The sequence below is a fragment of the Schistocerca americana genome, chromosome 4, assembly GCF_021461395.2.
Source record: "Schistocerca americana isolate TAMUIC-IGC-003095 chromosome 4, iqSchAmer2.1, whole genome shotgun sequence".
NCBI lineage: Eukaryota > Metazoa > Arthropoda > Insecta > Orthoptera > Acrididae > Schistocerca > Schistocerca americana.
The window spans coordinates 688,137,292-688,152,356 of record NC_060122.1 but is presented as its reverse complement, the minus strand read 5'-3'; the positions used below and the strand labels follow the sequence as shown (position 1 = coordinate 688,152,356).

The window sequence follows — 15,065 nt, the reverse complement described above, 5'->3', positions numbered from 1 at the left end:
CAGTGGATCCTGATGCAGTTTGGAATTCATTCCTATGTGATGGTCTAGATAGATGTCTGCCTAACATACATTACGACCTCCTTCAACTGTCGGCCGTCTCTGTCAGTCAACGGACGAGGTCGGCCTGTACGCTTCTGTGCTGTTCGTGTCCCTTCATGTTTTGACTTCACCATCACATCGGAAACAGAGGACCTGGGGATGTTTAAGAGTGTGGAAATCTCGCGTACAGACATATGACACACGTCACACTCAATCACCTGACCATAAGTGTCTAAAAGATTACAGACCAGTCAACTCTTTACCATCAATTTCGAAAGTCAGTGGACGGGTCATACTTCTTCAGAATCAACGACGAATTATTTCTACCTAATACCGAATTCGGAATTAGTCCAAGACATTCAGTTCCACTGCAGCTGATGCGGCTAGTGCAAGCGATCATAACATACATTACGACCTCCTTCAACTGTCGGCCGTCTCTGTCAGTCAACGGACGAGGTCGGTCTGTACGCTTCTGTGCTGTTCGTGTCCCTTCATGTTTTGACTTCACCATCACATCGGAAACAGAGGACCTGGGACCTGGAATTCATTCCTATGTGATGGTCTGGATAGATGTCTGCGTAACATACATTACGACCTCCTTCAACTGTTCCACGGAGCGCCCCATTCTGCTCTCTCACGATGTCTAATGACTACTGAGGTCGCTGATATGGAGTACATGGCAGTAGGTGGCAGCACAATGCACCTAATATGTTCAAAAATGTGTGTGAATTCCTAAGGGACCAAACTGCTTAGGTCATCGGTCCCTAGACTTACACACTACGTAATCTAACTGGTGCTAAGAACAACACACACACACACCCATGCTCGAGTGAGGACTCGAATCTCCGGTGGGAGGGGCCGTGCAGTCCGTGACAGGACGCCTCAAACCACGCGGCCACTCCGCGCGGCGCACCTAATATGAAAAACGTATGTTTCTGCGGGCGTCTGGATACTTTTGATCACATAGTGTATATATTACACCGTCAAAAACCTATCGAACATTCACAGCAAACTCTAACGGGCTCTATTACTGTTTCGAAAATGGTTAACTGAATTCCGGATCAAAGTAAAGGTGGGCAAAAGTCAAGCAACCTTTTATCCTAGAAAAGACATGATTTACTAACTCTGCTGCTCTTATTCAATGATAGTATTCCTTGGACTGAATTCGCTAAATGTCTTGGAGTTCACTTGGAGAAAGGCCTTACCTTTCAGGAACAAACAGACGTAACTAATAAAGCGGCGACGGATTGTTAGCTGCCTTATGTCCCTTAATACAAAGAAAATCATCTCTAAATGAGAAAAACAGACTCCTACTTTACAAATAAAAAATAAAACCAGGAATGTTGTCTGCCTGACCCACATGGGGACATACTGCGTCTACGCATATTAACAAACTTCAGGGTTATCAAAACAAGACACTGAAATGATGAAATGATGACATGGCATTATTAGCCGGGAGACTCATCCAGCCCCATCTGGGGTTGTTCTTTCTATAAGAGGTTGTCAAATGAAAACCGAGCACCTACGACGAAGGGACTACGGAAAGGTTCTGTTCAAAAGACAAGTCATTTATCCCACTGGGAGACGAGAGGATCAGTTCCTGTACTGTAGAACGCGGTCGGCAGCTGACGGACCCACAACTGACCCACTCTTGCATATACTCGTCCGGCTGAAACCAACGTCCATGCATGTCTTTCTTCTGGTCGCCAAAGACGTTGAAAGATCAGGGCTCTAAGGGGGATGTTGCATTGTTTACCAACCAAATCGCTGAAGTGTAGCCTTCATCCGACTGGCGCTGTGGTGGGTGTTATTGTGCAAATAGATGATTCCGTCCGACAGCCCGAGGGCAGACGGAAAAACTAACAGTGGGGCATCCCACATCTCCCCCGCCAAAGAAATCTGAAGTTGTTCATACACTCTCCAGTAAGGTCATGGTGATCTCCTCCTTCGGGTGCAGGGCCCCCACAACCAGTGCGCAGCGCTGTGGAGACACTTTTTGCAGAAACAGCGACGCGCCATACAGTCAAAAACACCCAGGAATGCTGTCGGACGGAATCACTCTCTTGCACGATGACACCCGCCCCCACACTGCCAGTCGCACGAAGACTACCCATCAGCGATTTGTTTGGGAAACACTGCAGTATCCTCCTTACAGCCCATATATTTCACATTGTGATTTTCAAATATTTGGCGACCAGAAGAAAGACAAGCGTGGACACCGGTTTCAGTCGGACGAGGAACTGCACTAGTGCGTGCGGTTGTCGATGCTTCAACGACCGACCGCGTTTTACGAAACAGGAATCGATCGACCCGTTTCCCAGTGGGATAAATGACTTAACGCGGGTGGTGATTACTTTTCAATGGAACCATCCCAAGGTCCCGTTGTGGCGGCTGTTCGGTTTCCATTTGACTGCCCGTCATACTTGACGCCACTTCTCCGACTTCGGTGTCGATGAAGATGAGATTAAATAAGTAAAACAAAGAAACTCCCAGTAGCCCATCCCACCCCCTGCCTCAGAGCGAAGAAAATCTCTGACTTGGCCGGGAATCGAACCCGCGACCCTCAGTCCAGAGGCAGCAAATCCACCCACGAGCTGCGGACAATAAGGCACTGGGAATAATAAAAATGCTCCATGTCACGTTAGAAACTCGCATTAATTAGTCAATTGTCCACATATGACCTCCATGACCAGCACAAACATGAGCCTCCGTGTTTGTGCTATTCCCAGGTCAATAATACAAAGTGATGCTGTTATACAATACCATAAACTTTGTAATCACATATTCTTGCTCGTATGTTACGGGTCCAACATCATTGTAAATGCCGGCCGCGGTGGTCTCGCGGTTCTAGGCGCGCAGTCCGGAACCGTGCGACTGCTACGGTCGCAGGTTCGAATCCTGCCTCGGGCATGGATGTGTGTGATGTCCTTAGGTTAGTTAGGTTAAAGTAGTTCTAAGTTCTAGGGGACTGATGACCACAGCAGTTGAGTCCCATAGTGCTCAGAGCCATTTGAACCATCATTGTAAATAATATTTTGATATTTTGCATGTTGTCCAGTACTTACGTCTAAGGAGTCTTGTGAATCTACCATTGTTCAAAATTTGATGATGAACTAGTCATTATAAGCATTGAATATATGTTCATCTAAACTTTATCATGTTGTGGCATTTTTACTACATCCGTAGTAAATGTTTTGCCCCAATATTGTGATGTTATGTGAGCTACACAAAAGTTGGGTGTAAAGATCCTCAGGTCAGAACCCTACAAAATAAAATAACCAAAAAAAGCCAGTGAGAGACAAGTAAGCCTAATGTGATTGCTAAAGACGGCGTGACTTGCATCTGTCTGCAGTATACAATAATCCTTTCACGGAGATTTCTGATTCGTGTTCGAGGTTTGGGCAGTCAATAAATTTAAATCTGTCAGTAAATTTAGAAGAGTTTTTAACTGCTTATTTTCACGCGTTTGTAATAATTTGACGTTTTTTTCACATCGTCAGGCCCTCGTCCAACTTAGTTCCATCACCTACAGTTTCAATACCAACAATCAATCAAAACTAGACTCTTAGTCTCCAGAAGAGTGGTTGAAGTCGATTCCTTGTGTTTCCGTACCAAAGTATGCTGTGCGACTCGTCGTGGATTATTTGTGTTTCTCTTGTGTCCTTATTCATATTTGTCATCACACATACACACTACGGTATCACTGTAGATATTTAAGTTAGAAAATCATTACATCGAAGCAGGTGTCATCTGTACAAGAACGAACTATGTAAAACACAGGAAAAGAAAATTCGAAGTGACTTTTCTTATTCATATGGATAATGTAGCTTATTTTTTGCTTAATATTTTAATAAATACGAGTAAATCGTGTTCGCCAGATTGTGATTCCAAGTGCCAAATTTTGAGTCAATAGATGATAGTCTGCTTCCAGTAAGTTACAGACTATTTAGATTTTGTGCAGTTTTCTCTAGATGGCACGTGTGAATACTGGAATGTTTCTTGTAACGAGATGCAGTCGATACGTGTCTTTCAGTATTATTTATCTGTGCTTGCGCCCCCTACCCTAAAGAGTTCGTCAACAGGACGCTAAAGTCTAAGAAAGAAAACTTAGATAACATAGGGAAATTAATTGTTGTGCAATACCCTGATGCCATCTCCATATGTGGTGAAATCTTCTTCTAGTTAGCTCTAGACATTTACTGGACATCAGGTGCCACCGTATAGCGTCCATGAAAATTACGAAATAATTTGAAAATAGTTTGTGTGTTTGTAACTGCTGAGAAGTTAAAATTAATAACCGGTAGCTTTATTCGTTAGAATACTTTCCTTACGCACTTAATGGAATTTGTTTTCCCCATATTTTTCACCTTTCTAACCACAAATTTCAGAGGAAATCATTGTAATGAACAAGACAAGATTTCCTGCGGTTATTTACGAAAAAACCAGCACAAGAAGCGGGTTTACGGAGCAGACTGTGCTCGCCTATGTCGATTTTCCTCTAAGCGTTGAGATTTCCTTAGAATGGACATTACACACGCAGCAAACAGATGCAGTGCACAGAAATGCCGAACAGTGTGGACGCTTCACGCAGCGCATTTGCAGCCTGCACTGAATGACGTGCACTCTGCATCAACACCGGAACGATTAAGTACAGCCCCTTGCACTGGTTCACCCTCCGTTAGCAATTTACTGTCGTCCAATACCCAGAAGCTACCTTAGCTACTTCACAGAACAAGCTGGCAAACCATGTCATATTGCCAACGACGTCGGCTGTGAGAGCCTCTGCCTGGTCAGAATTGCAATAAACCGCAGTCAGAGATCTCTGCACTTAAAAAAATTCGTATTAAGCAAGTTTCTTCTGAACCGATATTTGTCTGTTATGATCTACCACAGCGGCTCCAAGTAAATATCGTATAAATTATTCAGATCTGCATGCGGCCCTGTTGAATGGCATTTCGCCAACATCATAGAACCCGATTCCCAGAAAGATCCAACTACGTAACTTTGCGACAACGCAGCGGTCGTTTTTGTAGTCAGGCTGGAAGAATCATTAAAAACGCTGTTATCCGTATTATACCCGTCAAAACTGTCTCAGAATTAACCGCTGATGGAATCAAGAGGTTTTTTCATCCACCGAAAGGTTTCAGCACCTGCACAGATTCATACAGGTACGTGCATGTGAGCAATGTAGCTGAATATGTCTCGAGTTTCCCACTGGAAGTAAATGAAGTTATCGAAAGTAAACAGAATGCCACATACTGCGCTTATTTCCTTTCCCGTGAAGATTTAGCTTTTTTTTTTTCTAAAAAGATCACGTGAGACCAGACACTAGCATAAGTATAGGGGTATATGGAAGGACCCCATGTGAGTTACTTTGTATTCTCCCGAACTGGCTTAGGGAAATGATAGGAAACCTAAAACTGGATGAGAGGACTCTGATTCGAAAGAGGCTCCTCCTCTTATGATTGGAATCGAAGGTAGGCAAAGTCCATACCTCCTGCCTTCCCACATCCTGTCATCCTCTATCATCCCATATCCCGCAACAAAAGGAGTATCAGACTTACCGTTTGCACCCGATGGATGCATAACTGCCAACGTCGACAGATCATAGGATAACGCGTAGAAGTTAAGCATTTAATTGAGGACGTTATCATGCAGGCTGTAACCATAAACTATACACCCCCGTCTTTATTACGCTGCCACTGACATTCCGAGCGTAAACTCTGTCCCCCTAAAGGATTCGAAATGTTTACACCCAGGGCAAATAAGGCTTTGGCTTTAGGAGTTGAGGCTTATTGCACACAATTATCCCTTATAATTAAATAAAACTTATTCAGGATGAGTTTCAAAGGGAACAAGGGAATACACAAAGCTCTCATCGACTCTTATGATGCTGATATCACGGCAACTGCAGAAACTGTGAACATGCTTAAATGTGGCTTCATGTCATTTACTAGTGTCGTTTCTGATGTCAGATTAGTATTATCGAAGGTTACTTGTTCACAATAATGGAAAAATTATTGTATGTAATGTGCTAATGGTCGGTTGTTTTCGCTGCTTTGTTGCTACGGACTACTTATATTCAATATAGCGTTACTTTATTTATTATTTTTTTCCTAGAGTCCTCGTCGGAAGCTTGTACGACCCTGAAAGTTCTTCAGCCTTCTTACAGCCAAAAGTTTCTTTTTGAGCTCCTGTGTTTCACTAAGCGAGGTCACTAATATGTAACTTCAATTAAAAAAGACTGCGAAGTTTGTTGTTCGTTATCTCTAACGTACATTGTTGGATAGTGTCATTGTCTTCTCCGGCAGGATTAAGAACGCTGTATTATCGTATGAATCCCACGTAACTTCTTACTCTAGACACCAGTGCTCCGTGAAATATGGGAACAATCTCTGACTAATCTCGCACGTGTTTGTTTTTCCTCTTTCTAGATTTTAACCTCATAGTTACAGGTGGACGCTAGCTCAGTTATGGACTGAAGTGGGTGAAGTAATCGGATTATGCTAGTTTACGTATGGCAGATTTAAGCAAACAACGTAAACCCAAAACTAGGATAACTGAAGAGTAAATTGAAGTTAACCCTTCCGAAAAACGGTACCATCTTCCCTTGCTAAATCTCATTTCTTAATCCACCAGCGGTAAAAAGATTATTGGTTAACGTTCACTCCAGACGTAGATTTTCTTCCTTTTTTTTTCATCTTGCCTCTGAGGTTCAGCAAAACTTTGCATTCTAGTCTGTTGTGTGGTGTTTACCTTCTTGTTCAATCGGTTACTTGTTGTCGTATCAGTAATTTCATCTACACTGTTCTCAGTATCCCGCATGTATCGTTGATTTCCCTGTTTTACATTTTATTTCTGTTCCACTTCTGAATCATGCAAAATGTTTGTTACACTGATCGTCTACTTGTTTTCGTGCTTACACTGAGAGCGTTCTGTTCGATTTTTGTAATTACACGTTGTTTCTTCGTATTTGCCTATCAGTTCTCTATCAGTTTATTTCAGCTGTTGAAAAATATTTGCATGTTGTAAGTTGTATAACAGTGGACATAAATCGATGTACCCTTATTTCTGTTGACAGTGTTCTTTCGTTTGAATATTGGTGTCATTTAATTTAAGTAGATTTAAAAGTGGCAAATATCTCTCTCTTTCAGTTGCACATGTGCCTCTATGTAATCGTTCGCAGGAATTTGTTCTTTATTCGCATAACTTTTCTCTCAACTCTTGCACAAGGGTTAGTCTTCTTGAGCTGCTAAGACAAATTCGTAGCGTCATCCTCGGCAGTTATTCTGCTGCATTCGTTCAGACGCAAACCGTCCGAAGCAGTGCTACCAGTCTTTCTCCCTCACTTGGAGTTGGAGATACGAGGTTGACTTTTATTTCCGAATTTCCTGCAGGCACTGCAGCTGGAGACTTGTTAATTTATTTTATTGTGGCATTCAGAGAATGTATAACAGTGGCGTGTGCAGCTTGTGCCAACGCGGTGCACTTTTCAGTTTTATTTATTCACTTGTTTTCCTTTCTTGCTTTGCAGGATGGTCACGGTCCGGTGGACAGTACTCAGGTTGGTTCTCCGTCAGAAATATATTACGACTGCCCACGAGGTAGCCATAGATGTAGACATCATTACTTACATAAAGATAAAACCATTATATCTGTGAAGTCTTAAACACAGTGTAACGCGCGATGACAGACCTTTAAAATACATAAGAATCAACAGTCCAGTTTACTGAATCTTACGCTTAAATCCCTACTATACGAGTCATGTTTTGTTTTCGATACAGCGTATATAAGTACAAATACAAATATATTGGATAGACAGAAGCAACAAAATATACTAAGAAACTTTTATTCCAAGAATAGATACAAAACATCGCAGTTTTACACATAATTGCACATTATTCAGCGATGTCTCGAAACTCTCAAGGACTTTCACACATTTCATGGAACTACACAAATTTTGTCACGCTTCAGTGATTTTCAGTGAGTGATTTCTCATTTGTATTAAGGAGAGCTCATTTGTATTAAGCAGAGTTCCATGCTGAGATTGTTTGCGAATCCAAACCTATAATTACTTGGATGTCTTTGAAATACGCGTCGAATTGTTTCAGACTGAAACAGATTGCCTCTGGATCATGGGGACCCGGGTTCGATTCCTGGCTGGGTTGGGGATTTTATCTGCCCAGGGACTGGGTGTTTGTGTTGTCCTCATCATTTCGTCATTATCATCAACATCATACGTAACAGTGGCTAGATTGGACAGTGTAAAAATTGGGACACAGAAAATATATTAAATCCATTAAACGTAGGGGATACGCGTAATAATTCTCATAACACTTTGTCAAGGACGCCGGTGCAGTGTTCAGTTGTGATTCCTCACACAGCACTGCGCCACCTCTACCGAGAGTGTTCAGATCTGCGTCCGGACATCAAGATTTAGGTTTCTTGCGGGTCCCACAAATCGCTCCAGGCAAATGCCTGGATGATTCCTTTGAAAAGGACCCAGCCGATTTCCTTTCCCATCCTTACCCAATCCCCAATCCAGCACCTAATGACCTCGTTGTCGACGGGACTTAAAATCCTAATCGTCCTCGTGTGTCACCGACCTTACAGCGGCTCGCGCGCGATTTTCTAGCAGTCCTTAATCATACATAAAGCTGCCAATTTTTAAAACACGTAGAGCGATTTAACTGGCGACGTGTTCCACACTTTGCAGATCATGGTTTTGCCTAATACGTCACAAAACAAAAATCTATCTTTGCTGTTACACAAAGAATAATACAACAAAATATAACACGACAAGAGATTTAACGTTTCGCCGTTGACATACCTTAGAGCCATCTGTTCAGGCCGCTTGGACTGTCACATACTGACTGACTCGCGATACACTGAAGGAACACAAAACCACACTTTAATCGAACATAACCACATCGTACCTAGCAACAATGCAGGCTGAATGATACAACAGGTGTCAGTGTGGAAATGTTTCAAAATACCATATCTTGTAAACGGCTCTCACTAGAATCTTGCAACGAACACCACTGACGTTCTGATTTACACTACTTTTAGTTTGTCAACGTCTGCAGGCACTGCTCCACTTAAAAACTGTATATTTGTACAAAAATACGATTTATAAGTATTATTTCAATCTGTTTATTGGCTTACAATACTAGTCCCTGACTACCAATCCATTCTGTGAAAACCGCACATCAATAGCACTTTCCGTTTCCTCAACGTTTGCGGTTCAAGTTGTGGGTGATTCACCCTGTATACAATTTTGCACAACTGGTATTTTACCATTCTTATAAGCGAAAGTAACCTGCGCATTTCTCAGTTGTCTGTACTCTTTGCTGTATGTTAAGTTCGCCAGAAATGTAAGCAAAGAAAGGGAGTAATTCTGCAGCGTACTCATATTAAAATCTAAAAGGAATTCCGAAGGGCCAGGCACCTTATTCAGCAGTTCCCGTATCTTTTCAGGAATAGACGTAATTTTTTTTTATCATTTCATTCATTTGACTATTCAACGTAAATTCACTTTTAACCGCGAAACTCCCCTTTAAATACATTCCAGTGACTTATCACCGATCAGATAATAAACTAATGTGGAATATGCGTCTATTTAATCGCATTATTCCACTTTTTTGTGCTTTAGACTAAGGTGCGTGCTGAAAATATTGGAAAGTCTCTGCTTGTCTAAACAAATACTTCGTCTAGGAGCTGTCTCTCAGGGCTACATAGGTTATACGCCATAACGTGAATAACAGTGGCCAAGTTATATTTATCTATTAACTATCATCCATGAAATAGACAACTTCTAGTCCTTCGGCAAAACCGTAATCAGGTAAAATTCTTAGCAGATGACAATCCCCTAACATTAGTAGTAAGAAACTTCCTGGCAGATTAAAACTGTGTGCCCGACCGAGACTCGAACTCGGGACCTTTGCCTTTCGCGGGCAAGTGCTCTACCAACTGAGCTACCGAAGCACGACTCACGCCCGGTACTCACAGCTTTACTTCTGCCAGTACCTCGTCTCCTACCTTCCAAACTTTACAGAAGCTCTCCTGCGAACCTTGCAGAACTAGCACTCCTGAAAGAAAGGATATTGCGGAGACATGGCTTAGCCACAGCCTGGGGGATGTTTCCAGAATGAGATTTTCACTCTGCAGCGGAGTGTGCGCTGATATGAAACTTCCTGGCAGATTAAAACTGTGTGCCCGACCGAGACTCGAACTCGGGACCTTTGCCTTTCGCGGGCAAGTGCTCTACCAACTGAGCTACCGAAGCACGACTCACGCCCGGTACTCACAGCTTTACTTCTGCCAGTACCTCGTCTCCTACCTTCCAAACTTTACAGAAGCTCTCCTGCGAACCTTGCAGAACTAGCACTCCTGAAAGAAAGGATATTGCGGAGACATGGCTTAGCCGCAGCCTGGGGGATGTTTCCAGAATGAGATTTTCACTCTGCAGCGGAGTGTGCGCTGATATGAAACTTCCTGGCAGATTAAAACTGTGTGCCCGACCGAGACTCGAACTCGGGACCTTTGCCTTTCGCGGGCAAGTGCTCTACCAACTGAGCTACCGAAGCACGACTCACGCCCGGTACTCACAGCTTTACTTCTGCCAGTACCTCGTCTCCTACCTTCCAAACTTTACAGAAGCTCTCCTGCGAACCTTGCAGAACTAGCACTCCTGAAAGAAAGGATATTGCGGAGACATGGCTTAGCCACAGCCTGGGGGATGTTTCCAGAATGAGATTTTCACTCTGCAGCGGAGTGTGCGCTGATATGAAACTTCCTGGCAGATTAAAACTGTGTGCCCGACCGAGACTCGAACTCGGGACCTTTGCCTTTCGCGGGCAAGTGCTCTACCAACTGAGCTACCGAAGCACGACTCACGCCCGGTACTCACAGCTTTACTTCTGCCAGTACCTCGTCTCCTACCTTCCAAACTTTACAGAAGCTCTCCTGCGAACCTTGCAGAACTAGCACTCCTGAAAGAAAGGATATTGCGGAGACATGGCTTAGCCACAGCCTGGGGGATGTTTCCAGAATGAGATTTTCACTCTGCAGCGGAGTGTGCGCTGATATGAAACTTCCTGGCAGATTAAAACTGTGTGCCCGACCGAGACTCGAACTCGGGACCTTTGCCTTTCGCGGGCAAGTTTCATATCAGCGCACACTCCGCTGCAGAGTGAAAATCTCATTCTGGAAACATCCCCCAGGCTGTGGCTAAGCCATGTCTCCGCAATATCCTTTCTTTCAGGAGTGCTAGTTCTGCAAGGTTCGCAGGAGAGCTTCTGTAAAGTTTGGAAGGTAGGAGACGAGGTACTGGCAGAAGTAAAGCTGTGAGTACCGGGCGTGAGTCGTGCTTCGGTAGCTCAGTTGGTAGAGCACTTGCCCGCGAAAGGCAAAGGTCCCGAGTTCGAGTCTCGGTCGGGCACACAGTTTTAATCTGCCAGGAAGTTTCATATCAGCGCACACTCCGCTGCAGAGTGAAAATCTCATTCTGGATTAGTAGTAAGAGTCGGCCAATCTTCATGAAAAAAGGTTCGATTCAATACACGGCCATCAGTGACTGGAAATCAATGTTGACATTTGCTGGCCTTCCACACACATACACTAGTGACGTGACGTGGCTTGGAATGAAACCATGGGGCGTAAACTAGGCTACGCTTTTGCGCTGCGGTGCCTTTGTTCGTCACCCGACTGCAGGACTATGATCCGGCTGCCTCATCGTGGAGTTAGTGGTTCTGTAATTGGAACGCAGTGCCGTGGACAATGGCGAGCCCTCCTACTTATTGTTAGTGTAGGATGAACTAGCTGCTCACTCCACAGCAGCTTCTGCCCCTCGTCAGCGTTGCGTGTGCACAGTAAAGACTATTCCTGCTTCCAGATATCGGAAGTTTGAACTGCCTCACATTTATCTCCTTTAATAGAAACACGTTTCAAAACACGTCTCTCATGCGATGTATTTGATCTCACAACTCTAACAGCGGTGCATGACACTGAAGAAGTGTACTGCCAACAAATGCATTTTAATTAAGGGAGGGGCGTCACTGCACTGAAGAGCCGTTACGATTAATGAACTTTATACATACGTATAACTCTAATGTACTTTTGCCAGACGGTGTAACTCATTGGTTAAGACACTGGACTCATATCTCTAACGAGTTCAACATCGTTGAGATGTGCTTAACTTCTTTGCAACGCCATGTGAGCAACCAGCAGTTATGCGTTCCCCCCTCTGCTGTGGAACAGTTGGTCAGACGCCAAATTCTTATATGAGACACCATAAACGCTGACAACCGGTACTTTTAGATGTTGTTATGTATAGAACAACTCTGGTTTGAATTGATTTATACCACACAAATACATTTCGTAAACAAAACTGACTCGTCAGCAGAAGTAGACATTGCTTTTCGAAATACGTTTTATCCATACGAGGTGAATGACATTAAGGTCATGTATGGGTAAAAAACACATCGGTCTCGCACTCAGGCTGACGACAGTTCAAATCCCCGGACAGCCATCCAGATTTAGGTTTTCCGTGATTCAGATTCGATGACTCTGTGCAAAGTGCCAGACTACAAATCAAAAGATATTGTGTTCGATCCCTGGTCAGTCCTAGGATTTTTATCTGTCACTTATCACTTCTTTCACCTTTGACAATGTTTGTTGATGCGGAAAAGGCCATGTTGCACTGTGGTTCTTAGTCCATGTCAGACTGTAGGTCCCCCTATAACTGGCTAGGTAAGTCACTTCAGAGGTTGGAGGAAGACAATGGTATATCACCTCCAATAGCATCATACCTAATAAAGCACTGTTTTGTTCAAAACAATCTTCGGACTAACGACTGCTTTTCTTTTCTATACGTCTGTAAATCACTTAAGATGAATAACAGAACATTTCCTTCCGCAATCCAAGCGTGTGCTCTGTGTCTAATGACTCAGCTATCGACGCATTGTTAAACCCTGATCTTCTTTCCTTTCTTTCGACTGAAATTATTTTGCTAGTAACATCTGAACGAACAAGAGAGGTTGGAGGCAGCCTGTCTTTATTGCTCTAATGGCCTTTTCTCCCAGCATGACCGACATATGTGTTAAACACAGCTCACACTCGCCCTTTTTGTATCCATCTCTTCCTCCCTCTGTCTGTTCACCTCTTCATCCCTGTTTCTACGGTGCAATAAAGCAGGCCAATATTACTTCCACAACATGCCTGTTGTGCAGGACAGCCAACATGTCAGAGTCAGGAAAAATCATTTCTTACCCCTGACATGTAGACTTCCCTGCAAAGCGGGTTGGTTGGCACTCCCTATTCCCATCTGTCAATCACAAATAAAACAGGTTTATGTGTGTGGATACTTTCCAGCACATTGAGGGAAGTGTGCAGTGTTTACAACTGGACTTGTATTAGAGTTTGCATTTCCCATGAGATGCTCCTGATCTAGTAAGTTTAAGAGAAAATACTTCAAGTAGAACCTTACAAAATGAAATTTGTCTTTTTGGGTGAAAACAATGAGCTACCTACGAAATTAGAGACTTTATAATAAGGCATGTTTAGCTTTTTAATATTTTTAGACATGAATAGCTTTTCAATTTTTTTTAGATACTGCCAGATGTCTCTTTTCCATAGATGGGGGAGACTGCGAGTTTCTATCTTTCCTGTGGAACTTTGTAAATAAGACTAATATGCAGCCGAGGCTGTAGGTACTAAATCTCCCTTTTTCTACTTGCGAGAACTACATACCATGCGTGATACACAAACTTGTGTAAGATGGTGGTTGTTGGGATGTTTAAGGGGGACTAAACAGCGAAGGTCATCAGTCCCCCCTTGTGTAAGAGTTAGCCATTCTGCAGAACTTGTAGTCAAAAATGAAGTAACTCGAAATTTGGCATGATCGTTTCCGTAAGTTACATAAAGTTGTCGCAAGCCATCAAACAACAAATCATTTTAGGAAATTAGCAAAAGTGCATTGGATCGGTACTGGTTTCATGAGTATTATTAGTTATTACACTGTTATTGCCACAAGGAAAGTTTCCTGATTGGACATTCCTTGGTTAATTGTATATTTTAGCATGAATACTTTAATTTATTTGTGTAAGACTGTAACAGATTTGTCCCTATTTCTGCTCCTATTAAGAACCTGCAGATAACTGATAATATCAATAATGAACACTACACATTGCATCTATCCCTTTTTCAGTCTGTGAACTAATACTACTTTTTCAAGATAAGCAAATATAGAGTAAAATGACGTCCAAGCTGCTAAACACACCACTATCCCACGACGGTTAACTTTGCAGTAGAAACTACTATGAAGGTTTTTATAGTCTCTTTTCAGTCTAGACAGCAAAGGACTTAAAAGAGCAGTTGAACGGACTTTGTTAACATCGAGTATTGTATTACATGTCAGGAAGTCCTTTCTGAAAGTATTTGTATGAGAGTAGCCATGTATGGAAGTGAAACATGGAGAATAAACAATTTAAACAAAAAGAGAATAGACGATTTTGAGATGTGGTGCTACAGAAGAATGCTGAATATTAGATGGGTATATCATGTAACTAATGAGGAGGTACTGAATAGAATTAGGGAGAAGAGAAATTTGTGGTACAACCTGACTAAAAGAAGGGATCGCTTGCGTTGGTAGGACACTTTCTGAGGCGTCAAGAGATCGCCAATTTAGTACTGGAGGAAAGCGTCGGTTAAAATTGTAGAGGGAGACCAAGAGATGAATGCAGCAAGCAGATTTAGCAGGATGTAGGTTGCAATAGTTACTCGGAGATGAAGAGGCTTGCACGGGATAGAGTAGCATGGAGAGCTGCATTAAACAAGACTTTGGACTGAAAACCGCGCCGGCCGCGGTGGTCTCGCGGTTCTAGGCGCGCAGTCCGGAACCGTGCGACTGCTACGGTCGCAGGTTCGAATCCTGCCTCGGGCATGGATGTGTGTGATGTCCTTAGGTTAGTTAGGTTTAAGCAGTTCTAAGTTCTAGGGGACTGATGACCACAGCAGTTGAGTCCCAT

The 15,065-nt window shown here is 43.0% G+C and overlaps 1 protein-coding gene across 1 annotated transcript in view; it reads left to right on the top strand.

Annotated features, from left to right (window-relative positions):
• The window catches only part of LOC124614075 (protein bric-a-brac 1-like), an 843,081-nt gene that overhangs the window by 775,197 nt on the left and 52,819 nt on the right, over positions 1-15,065 (top strand). Inside the window, exon 4 of the mRNA XM_047142912.1 lies at positions 7,574-7,603. Coding sequence (XP_046998868.1) covers positions 7,574-7,603 — 30 coding nt within the window. The remainder of the gene's footprint in view (positions 1-7,573; positions 7,604-15,065) is intronic.